The sequence below is a fragment of the Myodes glareolus genome, chromosome 5 (assembly GCF_982192425.1).
Source record: "Myodes glareolus chromosome 5, mMyoGla1.1, whole genome shotgun sequence".
NCBI classification, from domain to species: domain Eukaryota; kingdom Metazoa; phylum Chordata; class Mammalia; order Rodentia; family Cricetidae; genus Myodes; species Myodes glareolus.
The window spans coordinates 29,186,680-29,214,572 of record NC_142030.1 but is presented as its reverse complement, the minus strand read 5'-3'; the positions used below and the strand labels follow the sequence as shown (position 1 = coordinate 29,214,572).

The 27,893-nt window shown below is 43.1% G+C and overlaps 1 protein-coding gene across 11 annotated transcripts in view; it reads left to right on the top strand.

The window, feature by feature from the left end:
• Erc2 (ELKS/RAB6-interacting/CAST family member 2) overlaps positions 1 to 27,893 on the top strand; it is a 919,008-nt gene that overhangs the window by 483,199 nt on the left and 407,916 nt on the right. For all 11 annotated transcript variants that reach the window (XR_015737860.1, XM_087906197.1, XM_087906198.1 and 8 more), the window contains one exon: positions 24,253 to 24,388. Coding sequence is in view for 10 of the 11 variants with exons in the window: in XM_087906197.1 (XP_087762323.1) it covers positions 24,253 to 24,388 (136 nt within the window). In the remaining variant the exon portion in view is untranslated. The remainder of the gene's footprint in view (positions 1 to 24,252; positions 24,389 to 27,893) is intronic.

Below are 27,893 nucleotides of genomic sequence, written 5' to 3'. Positions count from 1 at the left end.
GGTTTTTCATGTTGTTATCTATTGTCAGAACAATAAATGTAAGAAAAGAGATATACTACATTCCAAAATTTAGTGTCATCATTGATTTAGTTTACTTGACGGGACATATCATGCCCGAGTCTCTTTATGTGTAAGGATAGAGGCATCTGTGTCATGGCTCGTCCCTCACAGGTTTGGGGTCATAATGAAAATGGAATACAGTCCAGGCTCAGAGAGACCTGCAAATGAAAGCCATTTCAGTTGTTACGGTTTGGCCGTGATAAAGATTTTCATGCCAAGAGTAACAGGTGAGAGCAGGAAGTTCAAGAGGGAAGAGAGGGCCCCGTTTAGATAGCTGTCATTGTTTCTCCAATCAGAAAACCAAGTGGCTGCAATAAAGTCTCCAAGCTCTTCAGTAGGCCACCGAGAGGTTGACCTTTTAACAGGAGTGTTGGAAACATTATCTGGCAAATGCCAGGGAAGATATGAAACCCGTCCTATGCATGGAGATGACTCTCTTATATGTGTACATGAAAGAATTCATTCAGTATTTGTCTTATATTAGGACACAGTTTAAGTTTTTCTGGAACCACTTAGAGACTAAGGCATTGCCTTTCTGTATTCATGAAGTAAAAGTTCTGATTTTTTTTAAAAAGAGGTTTGATCCCATATTCAGGGTATTCCTCCATCTATGTGTTTCCTCTAACTACGCTATAAACATTTATCAGATAGTAAGTGAAATTCAGCTTTGACGCAGACACTGTCCTGAAAGTAAGTCCGCCCATAGAGAAAGAATACTAAGACATAGAAGCAGAGTGATAGTATTTTATATAATATATAATTATTATGATTGTACATAACAGTCATTATATATAACACTTACACAAGTGATAGGATGCTCACTGATATGAACCTTGGAATTTTCCCTTTCATAAATATATCTGAGTTCTTCCCTTTCTGAACACAGCATATTTTTTTTTCCTTTTGCATACTATTTCATGTGCCAGATGCCTCCCAAAAGCCTTTTAGGTATGCCCGATCCTTTCTTTTCCTGCATAGTTGGAACTGTAACTATGAAAAGGTGCTGTCCGCTGTGCTATGAACGAATGGGAATGTAGGTTAAGTTCCTGGATGGGAAGTTGCTGAGATACTACACTTCTAATCTTTCTGGACTTTGCTGGTTGCTCTCTACAGGAACTAATTCCTTGACGTCCCCTTGGCCTTTGTCTGTCAAATGACTGAGAGTGTGTGTTTTCGACTTGTCTGTGTTGTCACACAGGGCAAGTGAAAATGACATTTTAGTTTAGTGCTGACTTTTTTTGGTCTAATTACAAGGGCAAGTGGAAATACTTGAGTATATTTATACTTCCCCCATAGTGTTCTGTTGACTTTCTCATATGGATCTGTAGGGGGAGCTCTTTGCATGTTGGGCAAGTTCATCCTTGGTCACAGTTTTAAATGTTCGCTCCTTTTCATTTCCGTAACTGCTGTCGGCTTTACTTATGAAGAAGCAGTTTAGAAACCGCTCTTATTTTTGTCACATTAAGTCTTACTAATGTTGCTTAAAGTTTGTATCATTAGAATTCTATTTTATACTACAAGGCCATACAGACAATTGTCCTGAGGTCTCTTTCAGTGTTTTAATATCTTTCTTAGTCTGTTCCAGCTCCTATAACAAGATGCCATCAGTTGATTAGCTGTAAATAACAGAAACCAAAAAAAAAGACAAAAAAAAAAAACCCAGTAAGTTGTTATTCTCTGGAAAGTGGCAAATCCAAGGTCAGAGTAGTATCAGAGTCTCTGTGCACTGAGGTCCTGCTGGTAACTCGAACACAGGACCTTCTCACTCTCTGCTCACAATGTAGTTGGGGCAAACAAGTTTCATTGGGTCTCTTTTATAAGGGCATTAATCCCATTCATCACTTCCAAAAGGCCCCACCTCATAATAATATTACCTTGTGGGTTCGGATTTTAACATATGCATTTTTGAAAGGATGCGAACATTCCTTTAGTATTTTTATGGTTTGACTTTTTGAATTTAAGCCTTTGAACCATCTGGAATTTATCTTAGTGTAAGGCTTGAAGTATGGATATAACTTCATTTTTTTCCTAGGTCAAGTGAAGTTTAAATGTCACTTCCTTCATTGGCTCTTTGCTGGAGCTCAGCCAGCCCAGGTCGAGGCTGTACAATGCATCCTTGCAGCATCCCACTGGAACACAGAACATGTACTCAGCCACTTGGTTGCTGTCTCTTCACTCTATCTGGAGAGGCCTTATCTTCTCAGGCAGTGACTTATTCCGCAAGCAGTGGATGCTCCATAAATATTACACAACACATACTGTGTGAGTCGTGAGTATTGTAAACCCAGGAAAGGCAGAGATTCTGTTGTGTTGTGTGCACAGAGTGCAATGTGAGGCACCAAGGCAGTGAGAGAGGGGGTGGTGGGAGGGTTCTACAGCTCTCTCTGTATAGAGTAGTGTGATGTTATGTGTCCACAGGAACCCTGGGTCCTGACTGATTCCTCCATACTCCTCTCTGTGATGCAACAAGAAATCCATGATCTTTTTTTATCCTTGAGAACCCTAGTTTCCCAGCTTTCCCTGACTTCTGTACGCCCTACCTGCAGACAGTTCTGGTCTCACTGCTGCAGGAGATAGGAACAGGAATAGAAAGCGTGGCAAGAAGCCACTAAGAACAGAGAAGTTTAGCCAGCCCGCTTTCTAATGCTTTGAGGGAGATAAGCTGCCTCACCTAGTAGGCAAATTAGAATGACACACTGAAACTTGGTCTTGTATGTGGCAAAGCGTGGCAGACGCTGTGAGTGTTGTGACCATTCAGAGGAGGGGAGGCTCAGGGAAGTTTCAAAGCCTGTGACGGTACTTATTCAGGATGAGAAATATGCACGAGGTTTTAGCAGATGAGGTTGTAGGTGAGGAGCCTGAGAAAAAGGAAGGGAAGTGGGGATATTCAAGGCATGCTCCAAAGAAAGGGTGGGTCTGCTGGGCCCTGGAGTAGGTGGAGAAATGTACAAGAAGGATCAGGCAAGACAGTGGATCCCTTGCATACTCAACAGAGATATGATGGACTTCCGGAGTGTTGGAAGTGGCATTTAGGAGTCTCCCCATGATGAAGGGCAGGGAAAGAAACCAAAGGTGGAAGGAGATTGATGCTGGAACAGGGTAAGCACAGGAGGGAGCAGAGCAGGTGCCGTGGTGATAAGGAAGACATACTTTTGTAGAGAGGATTTATGTTTATGTTTTTTTATGTACATGAAAATTTTGCTTTCATGTACGTCTGTTCACCATGTGTGTGCCTGGTTTCCCCGAATGCCAGAAAAGGATATTATATCTTGTGGAATCAGATGTAGGTGCTGGGAATCAAACCCTGGGACTTCTGGAAGAGCAGCCAGGGCTCTGGACTGCTGAGCCATCTTGCCTTTTTAAAGGACAAAGGCTAGCGAAGTCAACCGAATTTTGTATTATGCTTCCCATGTTTCTGGAAGAATAAGTCATTTCCCAATAATAACTGTGATATAGGAGAAACAAGAAGCATATAAAACTACCATACGACGAAAAAGGAATGGCCGCACACCTGCACTTCAGCACTTCATAGCAACAGAACTTAAGGACGTCTTCACTGAGTACCTAGCTGATGCCAGGCACTGTGCTCTGTATTCTGCAAGACTTATCTCTTGCTTCCCCCATAGCAATGGCAAGATGAAAGATGAGGTCACCAGTCCTGTTTTTTACAAGGAGGAAACCAAGGCTCAGGATTAGAAGTAATTGTCTCGCTTCTACACAGCTCCCAACTGTGAAACAGCCTTCACATCCAGCCATTTCTCTCCCGGAGCCAGTGTCTAACCACTATGTCCTAACGCACAGAAAGACTTTTTGTATTAGTATGAATTGGTTTGGCCCGAGCACCCCAGAAACCGTGGGGACTTCTCTAATGTGCTTCTTTTGGGGTGGAAATCTGTTTCTGTAACAGAGGGTTCTGAGCACTGATGAAAGCGCCTCACAATGGAAGCCGAGAGGCTGTTTGTGTTGGCACTCCAAGCAGTCTTCTTCGAGCTGTGGGGCTGGTCCTTGCCCTCTCCTGCGCAGGAATGTGAAATTCCCCTCTCTGAAGTGAGTGTGAATGGGCCTGGCTAGTGGCCTCCGTGGAGGCAGCATCTTTGTAGAAGGCAGTCATCAGCTCTGGACCTGCTTCAAGATTCATGAACGGCCGAGATGGGGAAAGACCTTGGGCCATCCATCCTCCTGCTTGCTTAAGATGGTTCCCGGCGGGGATTCTGGGGAAGCAGCCAAGAGAAAAGATGTATTTCTAGGAGGGGTTTTCAGCTTCTTCCAGGAATCATTTTTGGGACAGTTCTACATGGCCCCACACAGTGTGATCAGAGCATCCCTGTAGCATAAAGCACTGGAAAGAACTGAAGACCTCTGGTGTGACAGATGATGGTTTTCCTTTGGGAAAACAAAACAAAGTAAAAACAAAACAACTTTGGAGGAGAGCTTGCCGTTCTGCCGTGCGATGTCTGCGTCTGCCTTGATCTTGCCCGAGACGAGGGGGAGGGCTGGCAGTGCAGAGGGAAGGGCAGTGACCACACTGTGCAGTCACTTGGTCCTCGTCTTTGCCTCAGGTCAGAGGGCAGGTATCATGCCATCAGATTGTATGCTCTTCTTGCTACAGAGCTGGGGCCTTTTGTTTTGTTTTGTTTTTAAACTTTTAAACTTTAAACTTTGAAGCTTTAATGACTTTGTTGCCTGATGGAAAGGGTCTGTGCTGGCTTCTCCTGTCCGGGCTGCTGGGGAGAGTGGGAGGTCTCTGCTGCCTGTTGTTTGTCAGTCTGCTTGCTTTGCCTCCTCTTCTCCCACAGACATTCGCCTTTCTGCAGGCTTTGAAGATGTCTTGAGCGGAGTGAGTAACTTCACTTTGCTCAGCATCCTTACTGTTAGCTGCTGTCTGTAGCCATTTTCAGGAGCTAGTAACTAAGTTTTGTAATGTTTAAGAATGCATGCGGCTTTGTCAAGACCTTATCTTCAAGTACAGTTGGACCATATTTTCAGTTGTAATTTTGTAAAAAGATGATTTTGAGTGCTTTTCTTCAAAACTTTGCCACCACGCATCACATACTTTCCCTGGACCAGGCACTGTGTCAAGTTTTTGTTCTTTGGTTTTTCTAATCACCATAGCAACTCCATAGAAAGTATTTCATTGGCAGTGGATAAATGAGTAAGTCGAGACTTACTGAGCCTACTGGTAATCTAGTCAAGGTCACTATGGCTTTGAACCCAGGCTGTCTGAGAGCAAGAGGCATGAGCATCCAGACACACTAGGTCGCTTGCACTCTGTGTATCATCATGGTACTTTGTTGTCAATGTCGGTTGGATTGGAATGGGAAGCTCCTAGGAGGCTACAGAAGGATGCTCTGGGTGTGTCTGTGATCATGTTTCCAGAGAGAGAAACCCGTCCTTCTCTGTGAGTGGTCTGGTGCCATGGACTGCCTCAAGTCACAATGAGAAGAGTAGAAAGACGTCAACACAGGTGCACTTCACCGCTTCCTAGATGCTGTGTGGTGAGCTGCCCTGTTCTACCCCTTCCTGCCTACCGTGATGGACTGGAGCCTCTAAAACAGTGGTTCCCAGCTTGTGGATCTTGACCCCCCACTATTGCAAAACACAGATGTTGATAACAAAATTATAGTTATGGTGTAGCAACAAAGTAATTTTATGGTTGGGGGGGTCACTACAACATGAGGAACTGTCTTACAGGCTCACAGCATTAGGAAGGTTGAGAACCAGTGGTCTACAGTCAGTCTGTCTCTAATCCGTATAAAGCCAGGGAGAGCGTTCAGTGCATCGAAGTTCCTGTGGTCCTCGTCTTACACTGGATAGACTATCAACAATTCTCCCACCAGGAACACAAAGATTTTCACACTTTAGTCCTACATTGACTCTGGTTGATTTCAGGTCTCATCTTAGTGCACTGTAGGCACAAAACTCGTTCCTAAGTTTAGATTAGTTTAAATTAAAAAGTGGGTGCGTTTAAGTGTGGTCCATGGTTGTATCCAGGTATATGTGCACAGAAGGAAGTTTGAGGAGAACCTTAGGTGCCTTGCTCTAGCAATCTTGAAAATATCACCTTAAAAATAGGGTCTCTGAACCTGGAGCTATGGTGGGAGCCAGCAAGCCCTAGTGAGTCTTCTGTCCCCACGCTACCTTGCTTTGGGCCTACACCTTTCCATGTGGATGCTGGGATCTCAAATCAGGTCAGCAAATACTCTTACCCACTGAAATACTTCTCCAGGATGTTCCTCGTTTTTAATTTTTTTTAAATAACTAGGTTTCACTATGTTGCCCAGACTGGTCTAGAACTTACTATGTATCTCTAAGTGGTCTCAAACTCTTGACCTTTTTACCTTTGTCTCTCTACTGGGTGCTGATATCACAGGTATGGAACATGACACCTTCCTTAGTCCTTTTTTTTATAAATGGTGTCCATCTCTACTAAATTTCTTCTCATTTCTTGTCTTTTTGCATTGAAATGTGCTTTTTCGAACATAGCACAAATGCTCTTTTTCTTCTCATTGCCTGTTCCTCATTGAATTCCCATTTTGGATATTACCTTCTAGTAGACAAGAGGCTTGTTTCTCTTCCATTCTTATATACTTAATGTTCCTGTAGGAAGCACCTCATTCTATTTCCTGCCTTCGTGCTTCCTTAAACATTGAATTGTCTAATGATCTCACTCCCTCTTAAGCTTTGTACTCTCCGTGTCTGGCTCGTGGTCAGTGCTCTGTGAATATTACTTGATGATACGTGTGTGGATGGATGAGAAGATGAGGTAAGCTGGGAAGCTAAACACTTTGATTGGCACCAGAAACCAGGTGGGAGCTACTTCAGTGTCATGCCATAAGATTTGCAGTCAAAAGGGCACAAAAAAGGGGGCTAATTTGGTAGACTGTTCTTTCTTTTTTTTTATTTAGATAACACAGCCAAGCCTAGTGATCTTCTGTGTATGGTGTGCAAGGAGTAAGGAAGAAGGGGTTTAGTCTTCTTTCTCCTAATCTGGAATGACTGATAGAGATGGGGGATAGAAGGGGGAAGCGATTCCGGCTCTGGGTGTGGGGCAGTGAAGATTTAGTTTGGAGTATATTAAGATGTGTGTGGGGGATATCCAGGCAGAGCTGTTTGAAAATTCCAGAAAGGCACAGATCCTCATTTCTCCGGAGGGTGGTCTCAGGTTCCTGCCAGCATCTTCTCTCCTAACTTCGCTCTCTCCTGACATCCCTCTTCTCCTTGCCACAGACTGTGGTCCTGACAGGCTTGATACCCAAGGCAGACTGTAAATCTTAGAGATTTGTGCTCTGTCATTTTAGAGGGGCTTGTGTGCTTATGTTTACACCATGCCTAACATATTTCTAGAAAGATTAATGAAAACTCCTTAGCGGGAGTAATTCCTGGGGTAGCTTGAGAGGTTGTAGAACTTCTGCTTTATTTTGAGTATGCATGCTTTTTAAAAGTTCCAGTGCATATAACATAAAATTAACCCCTTAAAAGCTGGTCTTCCTTTATTCACAAGGTTATATAGCCATTTCTACTATCTCATTCTGGAATTAAAATTGTATCCCCAGAAAAGAACCCCACGCGCAGTTAGCATTGCCGCTCCCACCCACTCCCCCATTCATTCCTCTCGCTTTCCAGCCTCTGCGGACTCCTGTGCTGTCTCTCTGGGTTTGTGTGTTTGGGCATTTCATAGACTCAGCATTGCATCTATGCAATGTTTGTTGATTGACTTTTAATGTCTATCGATGAAGAATGTTGCATTGCATGAGGTACCACATTTTGTGCACCTGTTCCTTTGATCAGCTTCCGGTCTGTCTCCTCTTTTTAACTACCATGAAAACAGTAGCTTGGGATCTTCTAACCAGTGGGGTGGAAGAGCAGAGGTCCTAGGTCTGTGGTGATTCTTACTAACTTCCAAGGAACAGCAAATTATTTTCCAAAGCGCCTTTCCATTTTATGTCTGCACCAGTAACATATAATCGTTATGAATTCACTCCAGTTTCACCCAAATGTGTTGTTATTCACCTTTTTGATCATGGCCACCCCAGTGTATGCAGTGGTTTTGACCTGCTTTCTCTAATGACTAATGATGTAGAATGTAGTTCTATGCTCTCATTGGCCATTGCATATCTTCTTTGAAATGAACGTATTTTGAAATCCCCTGTTCATGTTTAATTGACCTGTTTATTTTTCTTTTGTTGAGTTGTGCTCTTTATATGCTGTGGATACTAGACCTTCATTTAATGTCTTACTTTTTCCTGTATACTGGCAAGGTTCTGTTACAAAATTCTGTCTTATACTCAGTAGTATTTTTAATGAAGGTCAAAGTTTAAAAATCAGGTTCTTAAGAGTTAACTTACTATTATAAGTTAAACACGTTGCTTATAAATGATCAGTTGATAGCTCTATATTGACACTGCTTTTTGTGGGTATGATAGGTAGTGTTATAAGCAGCTTACCAAGCACCACACCTCTAAATAGCAGGCTCATACTTGCAGTCACGCATGCGAAGTAAAGGGTTCCTACCTTTGGGTGAGATCCTCACCGTCTTTGAAATGAACTCTGACCTTGAACGTCCCCTTAGCTGCTTTCGTCTACTGAGGTACTGAACTTGAGACTGAGCCACTTCCAGCCAGATAATTTGCCCATTTAAATGTGCGGGGTATGACCTCATTTTATAGTGCTATAAAATGGAATGTAAAGAGCCTCTCCAGAGAGCTGTGATTACCATTTTTTCTTTAGTTGTTAGCCAAGCTAATAAATATTTTTAGCAGTTCTGTCATCAAATGTCATATAAAATTAGATCTAATGATCACACCTAAGGGAGGATCCTAAGTACCACAGCCTTCTGTAAGGCCCCTGAGTAAGGGTGATCCACCTGATCATTAGACTTTGGAGTTTTCGGAAGTGGAGCTGAAGTCCCCTCCTCAAGGGGAAGGTGATGGTGCCCTTGGAAAGGTGGCTCACTGCGGATGAGCTAGCTGCCCAGAGACCTAAGAATAGAGCTGTCAGGCCCAGGAGTGGCATATTCTCTATTCTGCAGCCACTGGCTGTGATGAAGTCAAACCAACATCTCCTTTCATATGTAAACACTGGAGAAAGACCTTTATATCTCCATTCTCTGACTGCTGACTTCCCAGTCACCCAGCTTTTCTGACTCCCCAGCGTACTGTCTCGGGTTCTCTAGCACATGATCTTTCTTCTTAAAGGTCTCCATTAAAGCTCAAGACCTTTCTCAAAATTTTGACAGCCAGTAATTCATAAAGGGAAAATGAATTAAGTCCATTTTAGCTTAGTCCTTGGGTAAAGGGGTTGTTTAGACGTGATAGCTGCAGCCTCTTAAGACAGGACAGCTACTTAGCTTTCAGGACTGGCAAGAGAGGGATGAAAAGTAATGAGCTAGCCTGCTAAGAATCTGGACATTTTAATCATTCGAGTCTGGGTATACTTTGTCTCAATTTATACTGAGTGGGGAAACAGTTATCTTGATAAGCGTGGGTTTATCTCACCCCACCTCTTAGGGGCTGCCTGGATTCAGAGTAGAATGGACTTCTTTATGTTGCAAGGGCCATGGGCAGGCCTTGTATGAGCAAGAAAAAGAAAACTTTTTTTCAAAGTTCTTATCAGCAAAGAGCATTACCAAGAAATCCAATAGGGTAGTGATGACATTCAATTCTGTTTGTACCAGGAATGCACAGATGGCTGGAGTTAGCAGCTATTCATTTTTAGCACATATCTCTCATTATTGGTAGTGGGAATTACACTGACCCATCAAAGGGGGAAGTATAGGAGAGCCTGTGGTGTCAAATAAATATGCATCATTCTTGTGCAGAGGTCACACACTTTGACCGATTGCTTTCTGTGACTATAACTTTCTTTAGTTAATTTATTCTTCTTGTCGACTTTGTCTGGGTGTTTTTAATGGCCTGAGGAGAAGCATTCAGCAAACTGCACAGGTCTGAAGCTTGTAATTAGTCATTGCTGCTTGTGGGTTCACATGTGACTAGCTCAATCATGATGTGTTTTCATAGAAAAGTTCCATTGATTAATTGGCCTGGAAATGCTCCTGGTTCACAGAGATTTGTAATTCTGTATCATAGAATATTCCACTCCCAACAATTCAGTTACCCAGATAATGATGATTGCTTTTATAGGCTATCATGTTTGTGGGTGTTCCCAGAACTTTTCTTCTAATTAGTTTTATCCATACAACTATAAAGAATGTAGATGCCAATGGTCAGGGAAGCTATAATCATTTTCATCCACTTCCATGTTGAGAATGCAAAAGAAAGAGAAAGGGGGAGAAGGGAAGAAGGGAGGGAGGAAGGAAGGAAGAAAGAGTAACCTTATCTTTCTAAACGATCCATATTTAGATGTAATTTTTTTAAAAAAAAAGAAGTTAGCCCTCATGCCTGAAGAGATGGCTCAGTGGTTAAAAGCACTGGCTATTCTTCCAGAGAACCTAGGTTCAAGTCCCAACATCCATATGGCAGCCAATAACTACCTGTAATTTCTGTTCCAGAGGATTTGATGACCTTTTCTGGCCTCCTTGTGTGCCAGAAACACACATGGTACCTAGATAGACATGCAGGCAAAGCATCTATACACATAAAGTAAAATCTTAAAGACATTCAAATGATCTCATTCAAAAGAAAAGCAATGTAGGACTTGAGTTCTGAAAGCTTTAGGACTGTCGCCCCTTATTTTCCAAGTCATTCAACCTTATTCCTGCTGTGTTGGAATGCTGTAGCTGTTTTGTAATGAGAAGACATTTATTTCTCACAGTCGAGAAGCCAAGGTGCTGACATCTGTTATAATGTAGGCCTTCTTGCTGTGTCATCTGATGGCTAACGGCAGAAGGGCAAGAGAGAACAAGAATCTTTTCATAGCAGATCCTCTCCAGAGCTAACAGCCCTCACCCCCTCAGAAGGATGGTACCCATGGGCATAGCATCTTCTGTTCTGCTTCACCTCCTAAGGCTGCTATACTGGAGATAGTGTTAACTCATGGGCCCTAGGACCACATACAAACCATCGGCTAGAGTACTGCTTTCCTCACGGCCAGGGGTTCTGTTAGGTTGATTTTTATGGAAGTTTTTAATTCATGAGTTGAAAAACAGGAAAATTCTTCTCGCTTTCTAATTTGTTTGAGGCATGAATTTTGGTTTTGTCACATGCAAGAAGGAATGAGATTTACACCAGCAAATGGAGCTGCAGTGGGTCCTGTGAGACCGTGGTGCTGGGAGATTAAGAGGCTCACTTTTTGCAGAGGAATTCCTCTCTACAACTTTATCTGAAATCTTAGGTATTTATATTCCTTTAATAATTGCTATTGAGAGTTTTTACAAGGGTAAAATTTGAGCATGACTTATTGCTGCTGGCATAAGAACAGCGGTGGATACCATCTGACTTTTCATTCTTTCTCGTTTCTGATGAGGTTAGAGCTACAGTCACTGATCACTTTCCCATGGGAACCCTGCACAACGTGAGTCATCTCCCAGAGCCCAGCCGCTCACTGCATACATGGGTTCTTTGATGTCGTAGAAGGCCTCCTCTGCTTGCCTTCACAGAGTTCCTAAAGGCGAGGTGCCTTCACCAAGATGGCTTAGGCTTATAGGAGAGAGTTAAACTAGAAAGAGGCTGTGAAACCCACACGTGTGTGTCATATGTTGTAGGGAATAGGTTTGTGACGAGCTTGCACGTCCCAACACAAACAGGTGTTGGAGAGTGGCAGTGGCAGTTTTAACACATTTACCGTTAAGCAGTGGGCTTCCCCACCCCCCTCCAGTGGAGGTAGTTATCCTGGCTAGTTATGACAGTAGGAAATTAGTGGGTGACAGAAAGCCGAGAAGGACAAAGCAAGCAAGGGCAATGACAGGAATTATTGAATGTGGCATACTGGCATGGATTCTACCTGGAAGAACATTCGAATGAGTTGTTACCTCTGCACCATCATTCTGGTCTGAACAGTCATGTAGCACGTAATGGAATGCTGACCAATGCTGGACTTCACACCTGATGGAATATACTCTGTAGCTTATGTGCATAATTGCCTGTAGAGTATATATGGGTGTTTAGATATGGTGCATGCATAATAACAAAATTGCCTAACTGCCTTTCTCAGGACATTTCTACATCAGCAATGCATAACTGTGATTGTCATGCCATAAGGTGGCTGTAAGGATCAAATTGGATGTTGTGTATAGCATAAGCATTGCCTAATCCTAAAATACAGAAGTAAAAGTGATACATGCTTTCTTATTTCCTAACCTGAGTCCCTGGTCCCTGAGTCCCTGGTGGCTGCGCTATGGATTTTAGACAGAACTAAATTCTTATGAATTCGACCACATTATGTCTACAAGCTCTAGAAGCCCTGCCATCTGGGTAGAAACTGGAAACAGTATGGGGAATTGTAGAGATTTAATGTGTCTTATAAGAGAGGAGTGAGAGACAGAGACGGGGGGGGGGCAGAGAGTGAACGAGCCTATGATGGTTCTTGCATGGAAAATTGTGTCTTATGAAATGATGGCTCTATTTAGGAAAAAGAATTCATATTGGGGAGTCATGGTGTCTGTTATGTACTCTCATCAGTAGACACAGATGGGTTCCTTCACAGGCTAGGCGATCTATGTTCTCTGTTCTTTAAAATCTTCATAAAATATTGGTTGCCTGGATTAGCCTTTGATGTTTTCTGGTTGTTGTCGCCCAAGCATATCCAGTGGTTTGATGGAGAAATCATAGAAACATCTGGGACTTTAGGCATGCATCAGTTCCCATAAGGGGCAGGTAGACTGAGAGCTGCCTGGGTATATCTTATGACTGAGAGGTGAGTGGTTATAACTTCCAGTGCAGAGTGGAAGTCTGTTCCCTCAACTCAAGACAGAAAATGTTGCATTCCATGTTATTATTGCTTTCACGGTGGTGTAGAGGCCTCATGGCCTCTTCTCAATGCCCTCCCTCCCTGTGTCTGTCCCATTGCATTCTCTGAGGTCTCCGATGTCAACATTGAATCTGAGATACTGTGAGACTTGAGATAACCATCTTTACAGCACAGTGTGAATCTTGGGGTACAGGACTTGAGATAGCCATCTTTACAGCACAGTGTGAATCTTGGGGTACAGGACTTGAGATAGCCATCTTCACAGCACAGTGTAAGTCTTGGGGTATAGGACTGAGAGGATGGGAACCCTCTTTCCAACAGCTTGGTCTAACAGTTGTCAGTGATCAATAAGTGTCTACCACCCAAAAATCAACCAGCCCAGATGTGAGGAGGGCAGAAGATATTATTAGTCTTTTCTGTCATTAAAATTACTTTAAAGCAGCATTTATGAACCCCACTGAATCATACATTTTGTGCATGAACTCTCTTATTTCTCCTTTGATTATATTCTATGTGACTACCCATATACTATCTCACAGAAAACATATTTATAAAAGAGAAATTAACTTGCTTGTTCCAGATTCTTCAATGAATAAGTTGCCAATCTAAGGTGTGAACAAGATCCTCAAATCCTAATCCACTCTCCATTTGACCTATCAGAGGCTTACTACTAGCCTGGTACTCTCAGTGTCCATGTGGACCCTAGCAAGACTAGTCATCCTAGCAAGAGCAAGGCACATGTTGCATCCAAGCAGAACCTATCCTGGTGAGGGCTGTGCTTTCTTAAGGAAAGATTAAAAGTTAGCTATCTTCAAATTCTTGGAGTATTGATTGTACTCCTCACCATCGTGGCTAAATACAGGACAAGAGCTACTTAAGGATTTCTTTTGGCTCACAAGTTGAGGGGATAGAATCCATCATGGTGGAGAAGGCAGGTCAGGATGACTCATGATGCCTCTGAGAGGCCTCATCTCCCACCTCAGCAGAAGCGAAAGCAGGAAGAGAATATGCTAACATGCAGCTTATTTTCTTGTTTTCCCTTTTATTCATTTGGGACCTACCTCAGCCTGTGGGGTAGTGCTACCCGCGTGGGGGCAGGTGTTCTCTTCTTAGTCAGTCTTGTTTGGAACTGTCTGCCTCCCAGCACCCCAGGTGTTTCTTCATCCAGTCAAGCTGACAGTCAGAACTAATCATCATTTGGTTAAAAACAAATTCCTGGATCACAACAGAATGGGGCTGTTTTCTTGCTTGGGTGTCCAACAAAGGGACGACATTGGAAGTGTTTTTAATTGATGAACCTTGGGAATTGGTAAATTCCCAGCTTGCTTGGCAGATCCCTTAAGGCCTGAGAGTCTTGATTATAGCAGCCAAATAAAAGTGTGCCTGTTAGTGGATTCCTCTGAGTGGATGTCTCTTCATGTGTAACGAGAAGCTGCATCTGCTTGTTCTGTTGCTTCTAGCCAGGGCCCTAAGTCTTTGTCGTGAGTCTCATGTTGATTTTTTTTAAATTTAAGAGTATCCTTCAAAATTTACCTTATTTATTGCTGTGAATGTGCACAAATCATAGACAGTACATATAAAAGCAAGAGAGCCGCTGTTTAGAGTGGGTCCTTTCTTTCCATCTCTGTCTGGGTTCCAGGAATGGAACTAGGGTCATCAAGCTTGTATAGTAAGAAAACCACTGAGCTATATTGCCAGCCAAAGAATACCTTTAATGATCACCTATGTATTACATACTCTGTTTTTTTTAAAGATTTATTTTATTATGTATATAGTGTTCTGCCTTCATTATGTCTACATGCCAGAAGAGGAAACCAGATCTCATTACAGATGGTTGTGAGCCACCATGTGGTTGCTGGGAATTGAACTCAGGACCTCTGGAAGAACAGCCAGTGCTCTTAACCTCTGAGCTATCCTCTAGCCCCTCTGTTTTTTTTTTATATGAAGTCATAATCTGCAGAAGAAATGTGATTTCCTAGAATCTTGCTCAGTTAAAATTGCAAACATATTTAAGGTATAAAGGTTTAAAGAAACATCTAAGTAGCCAGCACTATTGGTGGTGGATGGGGCAGACTTATGGAGGGGTACACTGTCAAGTTCATTAAATTGACGAAGATCTGCTTCTCAGGGTTGATGCTTCAGATGGCTCTGCAAGTCAAAGCAGTCTGGGTCAAGAAAGCAGTCAGCACATGGTGCTGTCTCATTTTGGAGCTTCTCAGTGATTTTATATTAAACATTCTGAGGAATCCTACGGCGGTGTTAAGTAAGCACTGTTTATGTCTGTGCTCTCAGGACCCACGGGGTTCCAGGCCTCCGCTTTCCTCTCCTCTTCACGCTTTTGCTCCTAACTATGGACAGATCTTGAACTAGTGGCTCTGGAAGCCACGAGTTAGGAAAAGCATGGCTCTCTGAAACCCTGGTGTTGTGGTGAGATTTGGAAGTGGTCTGGCCATGCCTAGGCCGTCTCAGAGGAAGTGGTGTTTTACTCCTTCGCATCAGACCAAGCGAGGAGGTTTGAGTTATGTGAAGAAGAGCAGAAAGAACAGACGTTTATTTTGCAGTGTGTTGCCATGGGAATAACTACTTGGGAAAGCATAGAGTGCATAAATTACTGTAATTCCTTCTCAGCCGCCACTTAGGGCTTTACTATTCTTTAAGTTGTATTGGTAAAAATGGTTTGGAAGTTGTTCGGAACAATGGAAAATTAATTCTGTTGAATAGACACCGAGGCAAGAAGTTCCTGACAGTTGTTTAACGTTAACAGTAAAAAGATTGCAAAACTTCTGAAAGCTTACTACAACAACCAAGATTTAAAATTAGCATGTAATTTGTGCATTAGTGTCCAGTGTGCCGTCTAGCCACTAGTATGCTGTGACTGTCTAAATTTAAAATATCAAATGTGATATTTGTGATATTTAAAAGTAGTTCTTAAATAGCAGCACTGGGGTGGCAGAGGCAGGTGGATCTCTGGAATTTGATGGCCGGCCTGGTCTACAGTGTGAGTTCCAGGACAGCCAGGACTACATAGAAAAACCCTGTCTCTAAAAACCAAACTGAGCCAAACAAAAATAAAAGTAGTTCTATAGATTTAGTAGCCATGTTTGTACATTCAGTAGTCATGTAGGGTTAATAGCTACTGTATTACAGCACAGATGTGGGCCGTCTCCATATCAATTCAGTTGGATAGTGTACGGGGCGACAGAATTTTCACAAGGTTCCTGTGATCTCTATCCCATGATACTCTCACCCTCTTATAACCCTCCCCAACCTGAGTATGGCCAGTGTCTGTGTCTCACATCCAGAGGATGGAATATGACAAACATTACAGCATCTACTCACTTGTACATGTGTGTCATGTGACGTAGGTACCAGTGTAGCATTCCCATGACTTTATATGAGACTCCATGTTAGTAGACTGGAGGGAGTGAGTCTCCTGAAAGCTTAAAAACAAACAAACAAACAAACAAACAGGCAAACAAAAGCCACTAAACATCCATAGACTGGACAGAGGATCATATGGGAAGAACTTGGTGCATTGTTAAGGACCAAGGGCAGCCTCAGCCAGTAGGTGGCTTCCAGGGAAGAACTGGGCCAGCAAATGTCATGAACTTAGAATTCCATTCTTCCCATTTTAAGACTAAACGTGAGAAATGCAATCAGGATGATGCCCTGATCTCAACCGGCCAGACCGTGCCTGTGTTACCAAGCCACATAGGTTGTAAGGGCATAGCCGAGTATCGTTTGCAGATGATAGGTTCATGGGAACTTTTTTGTGCCTCAGTATATCAAATTCAATGCCAGTCCTAATTATTTTGGGGGTAGTCTAATAAGCCACACTTGAGTGGGACCACATGTTCCAGTGATTACATAGAACAACTGGTTGTATTGAGGCTGGTGCTTCATTCACTTCCTCTATAGAGGAAAAGATGGTTAACTTTCCCAAGTGAGTGTCTAGGCCTGGTTAGTAAGCTCTGTATAGTTTTGTGGCCAAGATCTCGTATTTTACTGTTGCTGTAGTACAGCAGATAAGACTGTGGTTTCTGGCATCCCAGAAACAATGGCGTACATTCTCTACTCCCGACTTAGAAACCGAATGACATGTGGCAAATCACCTCTGCAAGCCTCCATTTATTCATGCGTAGAGTGGGGATAAAATCTTCCTCCATGTCAGAGTATTATTTCATTCGGCAGAAATATTTTTATAGCCTTTAGCACAGCACTTCATATGGCCTCCGACTTCTGAAAACCCAGAGAGAGGTTTTATTATTTAACAGCATTTTCTGATTGATTTCTCATAGCAAAGAACCAAAACTCCAACTTGTGATTTCTCTACTCTCATTTGAAAAAGCATCGTGTAAGATTTTTACCCGGTTGTACCCCTGCTTTATGTCTGAACTGCTGTAGTCCAGTTCCAGATCAGATGCAGTTAAAAACAGGTCTTGCTCAGACCAAGTGCCCCTATGCTTGGAGGTTGCTCTGATAGTATATTGTTTGGGCAGATTGCCCCAACCTCGGGCCAGACTGTGGAATGCTGGTTTCCTCTGACACTAGCCTCCTGGGAGTCGATTTTCACGGTTTCCATATGTTTTTATATTACCCCAAACTGTAAATACAGCTGACACCCCACCAAATTGGCCCTAATGTTCCTGTGTCTAACAGCAGAGGTACAGGCTTCTAGAAGGATACAATTCTCCCTGGAATTGTGGCAATTATGTGAATGCTTGATTTCAAATGTTCAGATTCCACTTTTTATTCTTATTTGAGAAGGAAATGGTGTGCCAAAGGAGATAGGAAGTAGGGGCATGGCGGGGGCTTTAACTTCGACTTTGCCTTGTTTTGAGTTTGCCCATGCTTCCTGGAGTTCCATCCTCAGGGGAGCCATTAAATGACATAAACATTATTATTTTTTTTTTGCTTCTTTGTCTTTCCCATTCCTTTTTAAAAATCTGATTTTTAATTGTCACTCATTTTTGTCATTCTTGTTCTTACCTTTAATTAGTATGTGCAACTAGAATCAAAGTCTTTAAGACAATAATATTTCAGAATATTATAGCCAAGAAACAATTTGGCCAAAGAGAATAGATTGTTTCACAAGACTTCATAACTGGAAGGCGATCTTATTGAGAACAGGCAGTTACGGGAAGGTTGCAGGTGCCTGCTGGCCTTGTGTTTGGCTTCCTGACTGGTCCTCAGTTCATCACCCAGTTGCCACTGTGAGGCTGACACCCTGAGGTCCGCTCCCCTGCATCTTGACACTCCCTCATGTATAGTTTATCTCTGGGACTGTCCCCTCATGTGTGTCTAGTTCTCTAACACTCCATCAGGCTCATGCCCAGGATCATCTTGTTCAGTTCACTGTTGCTTTACAGAGACTGGAACAGAGAACACAGACTGTGTCGTGAGGTTTTTCTTGTCTGCTTCCTAGACCTTGCTACAGCTGCCTGAGAGAGGAGAATGCAGGGCATAATTAAAAAAAAAAAAGAATGCTACAATACTCTCTGTACTTGATTGGCATGGTGTAGACCTGAAGGACCAAGGTGGGAAGGAAGAGTTTGTGAGCTGGACCAACTGAGGCTCTGACATCGCTAGCTCCACAACTTTGGGTAGCTTCTTCATCTGTGAAAGGGACAAGTGCATAGGATTTTCCTAGTAGGTTAAGTAGGCGACATATGACTTATATTCCCCACACATCACACAGTATCTCAGTGATTTGAACCCTTGTTGCTGCAATGATTGATTGAATGTGAATTTAATTAAGAAAACAATGCCCAGGTTTGTTTCTTTGTTTTATCATACACCCCTGGATTGTAGGTCTAATTTTTTAAAGTGCTTTTTTTTTTTTTATAAAAAGGAAAACAGTTCATGCTACTCTTGTATCGGCAGCAGACAGTAATTCTCATTTGTATTCTGCTTTGGTCTAAAATTTAAAAATATTTTTTTTTTGGCTGAGTATCTAATGTAGTGATAGCTAGTCTTGTCAGTCTGAGTAGATTAACAGACTTCTTGGTGATCAGCAAAGCATCACCCTGCCCTGCGTGTGTCTAGAGGAAATTTCTAGAGAGGATTAGCTAAGAAGGAAGGACCTGCCCATCCCCTAGGCTAAGAGTGCCGGTGAATTAAAGGGAAGGAAAGAAGAAAGTAAGGCATATTCATATTCTCCTTCTCCCCTCACTTCTCCCCGCCAAATTTCATGATGAATGGGAAAGGGTCCCGTGAGGTCTCACTCCTCCCTGCGAGGAGATAATGGTGCTGGGGTGGGAATGCCATTTTCTTCAGTAGCATAGCCACTGGAATGAGATCAGTAGGAAACAGAGACACACATGGGCAATCTCCAAACAGTGGGACCATCTCAGTGGTTAAGAGCAAAGCTTTTATTATCAGAAATTCTGCATATTGTGTAGACTGCTGGCTTCCATTGCATGTGCGTGCGTGTGTGTCCATCTACATGTGGCTTCACCTCAGCGTCTTCGCTCACCCATGCTTGTCGTGGCCTTCTTCTTCAGTGTTGCTGTCAGCGTTGCCAGCCGGGAGTGTAACTCATCAGAAAGGAAGTGCCAGGGAAGATCAGCATAGAAAGAAAAGCTCCCACTGATGCCTTCCACAGCCACTGTGTGAGACAGTCACGTTACCTGTCACATGTGAGAACTAAGACGCTAAATGTGCGTGTGTAGTTTCACATGACGTGATGACATTCTGTTGTAAGCTGAGAGTTGAACAGAGAAAGAGTGTGCCCGAATCTGTTGTAAGCATTTGGCCTGGACTGACTTATCAACTCCTCACGGTCACCTTTGAGTAGGATACAATTAGGAGCCCCATTTCCTAGGTGAAGAAACTGAGGCACAGAGACATTGAATATCTGCCCCATCTAGAAAGTAGGAAACTTCTGATGACATCCCAGAAAATCTGATTCTAAAAATAATGTTTTTAGTCACTGCACAACACAGATACACTTAAAATACCGGCTCATGGGCTCTAGTAATGGGCTTGCACTGGGGTCATTCTTGCCAGTTTTCATTCCTGGCTAAATGTGCATTGGGTTGTTTACCCAAGAGAAATGAAAGTGTATTTCTACAATAGTCTGGTATAAGACAGTTTATGGCCACTTTATTCATAACAGTAAAATAATGTAGATAGTCTAATTATCCATGATAAGAAGTGACTAACTGAACTATAGTAATATTCAGACAGCAGAATACTACCTGATCTAAGAAAGAGCGAAAACACACAAACACACAGATATGTTTGTATAGTGAAGAGATAATACTTATCAGTATTACATACTTGCTATGTAACCACATGGATCTGAGTTTGGATCCCCAACATTCATATCCATGATGGACGGGCATGGCAGCATGCCTGTAGTTCCAGCACCCATCGTGAGGGCAGAAACAAGGGATCACTCAGAACAGTATGACGAGCTATACTAGCGGCGTGGCCCAGCTATTGGTTTCCAGGAGGGATTCCGTCTCAATGAATATGGTAGCAGGTGGATGAGGAAGACTCCTGAAATCTGTTCAGGTCTCTACATGCATTTACAGTCATGGACTTGAGGGCATGAACACCCACATGCAAGCACTGTTACAGAGTACCGAGGCCGATGCAAAAAGACGTGGACAACTCTGATCATTCTGTGCCCAGTGAAGATTTCAGACAGGAAGATCACACACATTACAGTGTCTGTGAAGTCAAGAAGGAGTGAAATGCTCCAGATATGTAGAAGTTAGGATAGTGACTCCTCAGCCGGGGAGGGCAGTGCTTCGTGTTTTGTTTGAGCAGAAGTCACTGATTTGTGCCTTTTATGTCTAATGTCTATCAGTGCATTTCTTGCATGTACTCCTACTACACACGTGCACGCGCACACACACACAGAGTTTTCTTTCTCCCCAATCCCATTCTCATACTTGTTTTTCTTCCCCACTAGCTTAGTAGCAGTTGTTGTAGTGTAGACCAGTGTGAGATTTCCAGAGCTTCCCATTTATGTTTTTGTGTTTCCAAATGGGCTTTATATTTACATAAACAGTTAAGATTGTATGTACCATCCTGCTGCTCTCTGTGCCTGTTTATAATGTCTTGGAGTCTTAGAACTTTCTCATCTGGCCTTAATCTTTTAGCTAGCCTGATCCCCATTCTGTCAATGTACTCAGTTCTTCAATTTCCTTCTAGTGGACATGCGGAAGTTTTCAAATTTCCATTTCTATTTTTGACAAAAATGTTTTCATGAATGTACTGTGTTTGTGCGCAAGTCTTTTGTGAGCTTCATTGTGTGTGTGTGTGTGTGTGTGTGTGTGTGAGAGAGAGAGAGAGAGAGAGAGAGAGAGAGAGAGAAAGGGAGAAGGAGGGGGGAGAGAGTGTGTGTGTATAGGAGAGTGGTTAAGTGTCCGTGTGTATCACTTTCTGCCTATTCACTTTCCCTGAACCTGGTACCTGCCTTTTCTTGACTAGGCTAAAAGCTAGCAAGTCCCAGCAATCCCCCTGTCTTCACTGCACCTTTGGAGTTATAGTTATGGGCATGCATGGCATGCCTAGTATGTTATGTGAGTGCCGGGGTCCAAACTTCAGTCCTCATGATTGCAGAGCAAGCACTCTTTACGGCTGAACTGTCTTCCAATCTCTTTAGTCTTTATTTTGAATCTTAGATACATTTTGAATGGCAAGTCCTTGGAGAACAAAACTCCTTAAGTGAGCCCCATGGGATTTCAGGGTTACCCAATGGGCAGGAGTTAGAAAAGAGACACAAATGACATTCTCCTCAAAGAGTTTAGAATGAGAGTGGGGAGTCTACGGCCCTGTAGAATCTGCCTCCCAAACACTGGGGATGCTAGAAGCCTGTATTGAGTTCAGCACCTTGATTTATTCAGTGTGGATCTGTTTCTGTAGAGGGGGAAGATATTGGGCCTGGCAGGCTTCTTGTAGTTGTGGTTATCGGAAGCTGCACGCGCCCCAGGACAGCTCACAGTGGTCATGCTTTAACTGAACGCCACTGATCTGTGCAGAGCAGATCCTGTCTTAGTGGAGGGACCTAGGTCCGCTGCATCTCCCGACTCCCTTACCTGACTTCCCAGGTACCATTTGAATTGGCTTCCTTGAGGGACATTTGAGTGACGAGTTCTTTACTATCCAAAGACCACTGACCTTCTCCCTATGCAGCCAGCGCTGCTCTCTGCTTCCTTCCTACTGCCAAAGAGACATCTTCCTCTTCCTCATTAGTGTTCCTGGCAGCTCAGAAGGAAGTTCAGCTGTCAGAAATGTATTTGAAAGTCTCTGTACTTCCACAGGGAAGGTGTATACTGGGTTTGTAGCTGATGATAATCACATGGACACCTGCCATCCATTCTTACCACCTGCCTTCCTCCTGTCTGATTGACCTATGTCTTAAGCAGTAATGTCTGAAATCCAATTTTTTGTCAATTTTTTGCATTTTCAATAAAGCAGTATTTGAGGAAATGGCTGAAAATGCTGAAGGGAGTCCTGCCCCACAGCTACGAGCTTCAGATCTTCATTTTTCTTAGCTACTCATTGGAAGTGAAAACAACTCAAAGACCTGGAATCTGCAATTTATCTATCTATGTAGCTATGTATCTGTCTGTCTGTCTGTTTATGTATCTATTTATGTTTATATGTATGTATCTTTCCATCCACCCATCTATCTGTTTATTAAAAATTGTCATATCCATAGAAATGGGGTCTTTGTGGTTGAAATACTCAGAGAATGCTGTGCCATTTCTTCATGCAAACACTCGCCCCCAGACTCTACTTTATTGTTTGTACTTGGATAAGGGCATTTAGCAGTTTCTTCTATTTAATGGTGTGCATTAGTATAAACTATCTTTTCCTTTGAGAGTGTTCTCTAGTTAAGCAATTACAGACTTTGGCTGTGCCTCCATTGGCAAAGCGCTTGCTGTACAAGCATGAGGACCCGAGTTCAGCTCTCCAGCACCTCGCGGGGAGGAGCAGGTGTAGTACTGTATGCCTGCATTCTCCAAGCTGGAGGTGCAGAGCCAGTAGGGTTCTTGGGGCTTCCTGGACAACTAGTCCAGTGAAAGTGGTGGGCTACAAGTTTACTGCATGACGTTCTGGGAGCAGAGAAGGAGGAGAGAGCACCATTCTGTGAGGACTGGAGGGAGAACGCCTGGCGGAGAGCTGCCTTCATCTGCTTCTGCCATGGTTCAGCCAGACGCTTCTGCACCTCATCATCGAGTTCTCTTTTTGACTGTGCTCTTCAGTGTGCTGGGCTTGGGCGTCAGGCCTCAGTCACAGTGGTTGCTGTAGGAGTGCAGAGGACACAGGAGAAGGCACTAGGAAGGATGTCGAGGATTCACACCCAAGCCTCCTCCTCACGGCCCCGGTCCCTAGCCCTTGGTGCTGCTCTCCTGCCCCCTGTGGTATTAGATTAGATTTATAATGTCTGCTGTGCACATGGCAGCCTGCATCTATGGAATGTAATCCTAACCTATCCTTTATCCTTTGTCTTTACCATCCTAACACTCTGTGTCGGGATGACCCACTGGAAACTGTATCAGGGCCTTGTACAACATTGTATTAGGTAAAACTTTGAGCTATGTGTTAATGATGTATTTGATCAGGGACTCTGGGTTGTTATTTTAAAAGTCAAAGTAGTGGATTAATATTTCAGAAAAAGAACAGGATTTAAAAGAGCAATAATAATGAGAACTGCAGCTACTTTGAAGGAAATAAAAGCGGTATCCCAGACCACTGGATGTTGTGTGCCCTGCCCGCTAGCCTTTGGAGTCCTATTTCCTCACTTCACTTCCACCCCGTGGAGTCTTCTTGTAACCCTCTGTTTCCCCTGAAGTCAAGTTTCTTCTGTCTTGTATTACATGTCTTTCTACCTGGGGAGCTGCCTTGTTGGGGAGATACCCTGGGTTGCTCTTCCTGGTTGAATCCTTTGATATGCTTTGGAAACCTCTTCTGTGGCCACAGTGTCTAACTTCATCTCCTCCCATCTGCTGCCTGTCCTTGTGTGCATGCCACCATCTCTCATGGCATGCTGTTTACTTCCTTCAGCTTTAGGAGACCCAGACTGTATATCTTTAGCATTTATGTCCCCTCGGAACCTACTGTTCCTTAAGACTGACAATTAAACCTGTCTTACTCACCACTGACATCCCAGCGCCATCCTGACACCTGCCATTTGTGGGTGCTGAGCACCCACACTTTTGTAACTGAAAAGATGTAGGATTCTCAGAACCCCTGGTTTTCCTAATCCTGTGCCAGGATATTCTGCACTTAAGGCCTTCTTGAATCTATTGTGACAATACATGCCTTCCATATAGTTGAATATAACCACACTCTGCTGGCTTTTCTCAGGCATATGAAAGATCAGAATAAGAAGGTGGCTAGCCTCAAGCACAACCAACAGCTGGAGAAGAAGAAGAATGCCCAGTTATTAGAAGAAGTTCGCAGGCGCGAAGATAGCATGGTCGACAACTCACAGCATTTGCAGGTAAGTCTACATTCTGCTTCTTAATATCTAAATATTTAGAGACAGACTGTCTGCTGTAGCCAGTGCTGCAGGAATCTGTGCACAGCAATGGTGGGCTTTACTGCCCTGAGTCCAGCACTAACAGGACGATCCCAGGGAATTCAATAGGTCTTTCTCAATAAAAGCATCATTTCTGGAATAATGTTCAAAGAGTTGGTTTGGAAAGTCCTGAAGTTGCTACACAGAGGTTCTTGCTTCCTGGACCTCACCTTAAAAGGTAAGGACTACAATTACATGGTTGGCAAGTCAAGTCTGTTTGGAATTGTGTTTAAGTTGTGTGGAGGGGAATGCATGTCCTTATCAGAAAAGGCATTCAGATGCATTCCTATAATCAGTTTACAAAAACCGGGGCTCCAAAAGAGATCATTACTCTGCCTGGCTATAGTGGGTACAGTTATCTCTCAGTGATAGTTTTACCTTGGAAAGCAACTGATAGACCAGAGCAGCAATCTCTTCTCATTAACCATAGCTGTGTTGGGACAGAGCTCTCCCCGTGTGCTCAATAAAACATTCAGGCTGAAACAGGACATTGGCTTTGAAGTGCTTTTATTTACTCCAGTCCTGTCTTTAAACAGAGCAATTTGAGTTCAGCTTGGCCTGAGTTCATGTTAAATTCTGCTTATTAGTTAGTGTCTTTCTGCAGTTATATATTGGTTTCCTCCTTGGAGATAGAAGTAGATAATTTTAGTGTGTACTCATAGTTCATCCTTTTAATTGCCCAAAAGAGAAATGAATAACTGTTCCAAGGAAGGAATGTGGGGAAAATCTGCATCCCATCCCAGACGGAGGTTTCTCAGCTCCTCTTAGTTTCGGTGCCTCTCTGTCCTAGACGTGCCTTGTGGTGCCAGTTCTAGTCAAGTGTCCTTTGCATAGATGCTTGGCCTAGACGTGAGAGCACAGCTAACACTGGGTCCTCTTTGCTCGTGGGTCCACTTTAGTGTGGATTCTAGCTGAAATGTGCCCATAGCTTCCTCAGTAATCTTGACAGGTCACGTCTAAGAACTGGGATCTTAGTCTTTCTTCTGTCATAGATGTTAGGTCAAAGTTTAAAAAATGAGATAGTAACTAAAATTTGAAGAGCGCTGTAGTTTTTTCTTTTAAATATATCATATTTTTTTAAAAATGTATTTCTCACAACATTCATTCCCCAGAGCAATGTTGGTCACTTTACATGTGTTGTGATTAGAAGTCACTAAAAGATCACAAAAAGATTCTGAAGGACTCCAGGTCCTCCTGTCCTCCACAAATGAGGGGAGGGGAACATGGTAGTCATAGTTGCCTTTCATTACCTGCTTCAGTGTTCCAGGCTCTGCTGCCTTCTGTATATTAGCTGTTAACCCATTTACACTGCATGTTACCTGAGCAACAGGGCTCTTAAGTGTGAGTCGTGGGGGCGCAACTTTATTTCAACCAAGAAATAAAGTCTTTTGGTTAAATGAACTGCAAAGGCTTCATGCAACTACAGCCTGATTGAATTCAAATATCCCAACAGCAGTGCCAGCCTCTGCTTCTATCCTTCTGCAGGATGCTGTGCTCTCTGCCTCCATCCCCCTGCAGGATGCTGTGCTCTCTGCCTCCATCCCCCTGCAGGATGCTGTGCTCTCTGCCTCCATCCCCCTGCAGGATGCTGTGCTCTCTGCCTCCATCCCCCTGCAGGATGCTGTGCTCACTGCTTGGCAGAGCAAGACACAGTCTGAGCATAAACCATAAAACACCCAGTGCTTGGAGTGAGAACTTCCATTGAGGGGAATATTGTTGCTATTCCTTAATTGGCTCTGGATTTCATTCCACACTTTAAAATATCTGGCTGGAGTATTCCTGAAAGGACGACTTACCTTCTCAAAGCCTTGGTCTGAAAAGGAGGGCTGATTGCTTCTGTCCCAGAGCACTGTTAGAGCTGAGTTGGAGTTTCTCAAGAACTCAGAATCATTCCCGGCACAGGCTGTGCTCAGAAAAAAAATGCTGATAACTGACTGTCTTTAGACTAACAAGAAAAGATGAGAAATCATTGAAAAAGAGGGCCAGAAAGATGGCTCAGGGTGAATGCATTTGCTGCCGAGCCTGACAATCCGAGGTAGGTTCCTGAAACCCACATGGGGGAAAAAATGACCCACGCCTGCACGTTACCATGCCATATGTACACATACATGCACATGTACACATAAACACTTATAATAAGGAAAAGAGTTATATGTTATGTGCAGGGTTTACATAGCTGCACTCTGGTTTGCATTGAGCATATACATTTTTGTCTTTTCTCTGTGTAGCAATTTGTTCTTTTCTTAGGACACATCTAGTTACGGAAATTAATGTCTTGTTTTTGGCCCATGAACTTTTGTATAGCTGTGTTTTCTTAAGGGGCCTTGATAACTGCCTCGCAGACCAGTTCATAAAAGATAACATGGTCTGGAATTGCTCAGTTGCATTCCTGACCACCCCAAATAAAGGATAACATTTGAAATGCAATAAAAAGAAGTCACAATTAATTGAGATGGAAGTGTCTCTGCTTGAGGTCAATAGGGAGTGACTCTCCCCCTTGCCTGAATCGTTCAGCAGATGTGCTCAGATGCAGTAATTGCTGCCTTCTGAGAATGGAATTTTCTAGATGCTCTTCATTTTTAATATTAATGCTCTCTTAAGTACTTTCTGTTCATACGTTAGTCTTTAAGTGTCAGTCAGAATTTGGTTTATTTGGTTGGTTAAGGTGTGGTTGAAAGTTTGGCACTGGCTAATTTGATTTGTTCTGCACTGGTGCTTTGTGACGATTGATGCCTTGATTTTACCCAGCCAACTAGATGGCTGGCATCTAGAACTAGATTATGAGCTCATTTCTCTAATAGTAATAACTTCTGGAAGATGCTTCAAGTAAGAACTCAGAGCCGGGTTTGGAGTCACATAGGCCTGTAATCCTAGCACTAGGACACTGAGACAGGAAGACTATAAGTCCCCAGTCTGGGATACATAGTGTCTACATAGTGACAGTCTGTTAGGAGAAAGACAGGAGGAAGCAGAACACACACACACACACACACACACACACACACACACACACACACACTCACAGAGAAGGAGACACACTCACTCACAAAGAAAGAGGGGAGAGAGACAGACAGAATATGCTGAGCTGAAAGAAATACATAAAATTAATGACAAAGTTAAAGAGTTACAATTTATTGTTTAAACAAGGACATTGTTGTGTCCAGAATGGCTCCAGGGTTGGATCTAACTGGGGTGTCAAATAAATGAAGACAGACAGATGGACACATGAACAGATAGCTGGGTTCTGGTGACCAGCTCTCTCTGCTGGAGAAATTGAAGCATCCTGGAAGCTCAATGTGTTTATTCCATAGAGTTGAGTAGGGTGGCAGGATTATTGCATACAGCTGGACAAGGAGGCAGGGTTATTAAATACAGATAAACAAGAAGGCAGGGCTTATGGTACACAGTTGGATCAAGAAGACAGGTT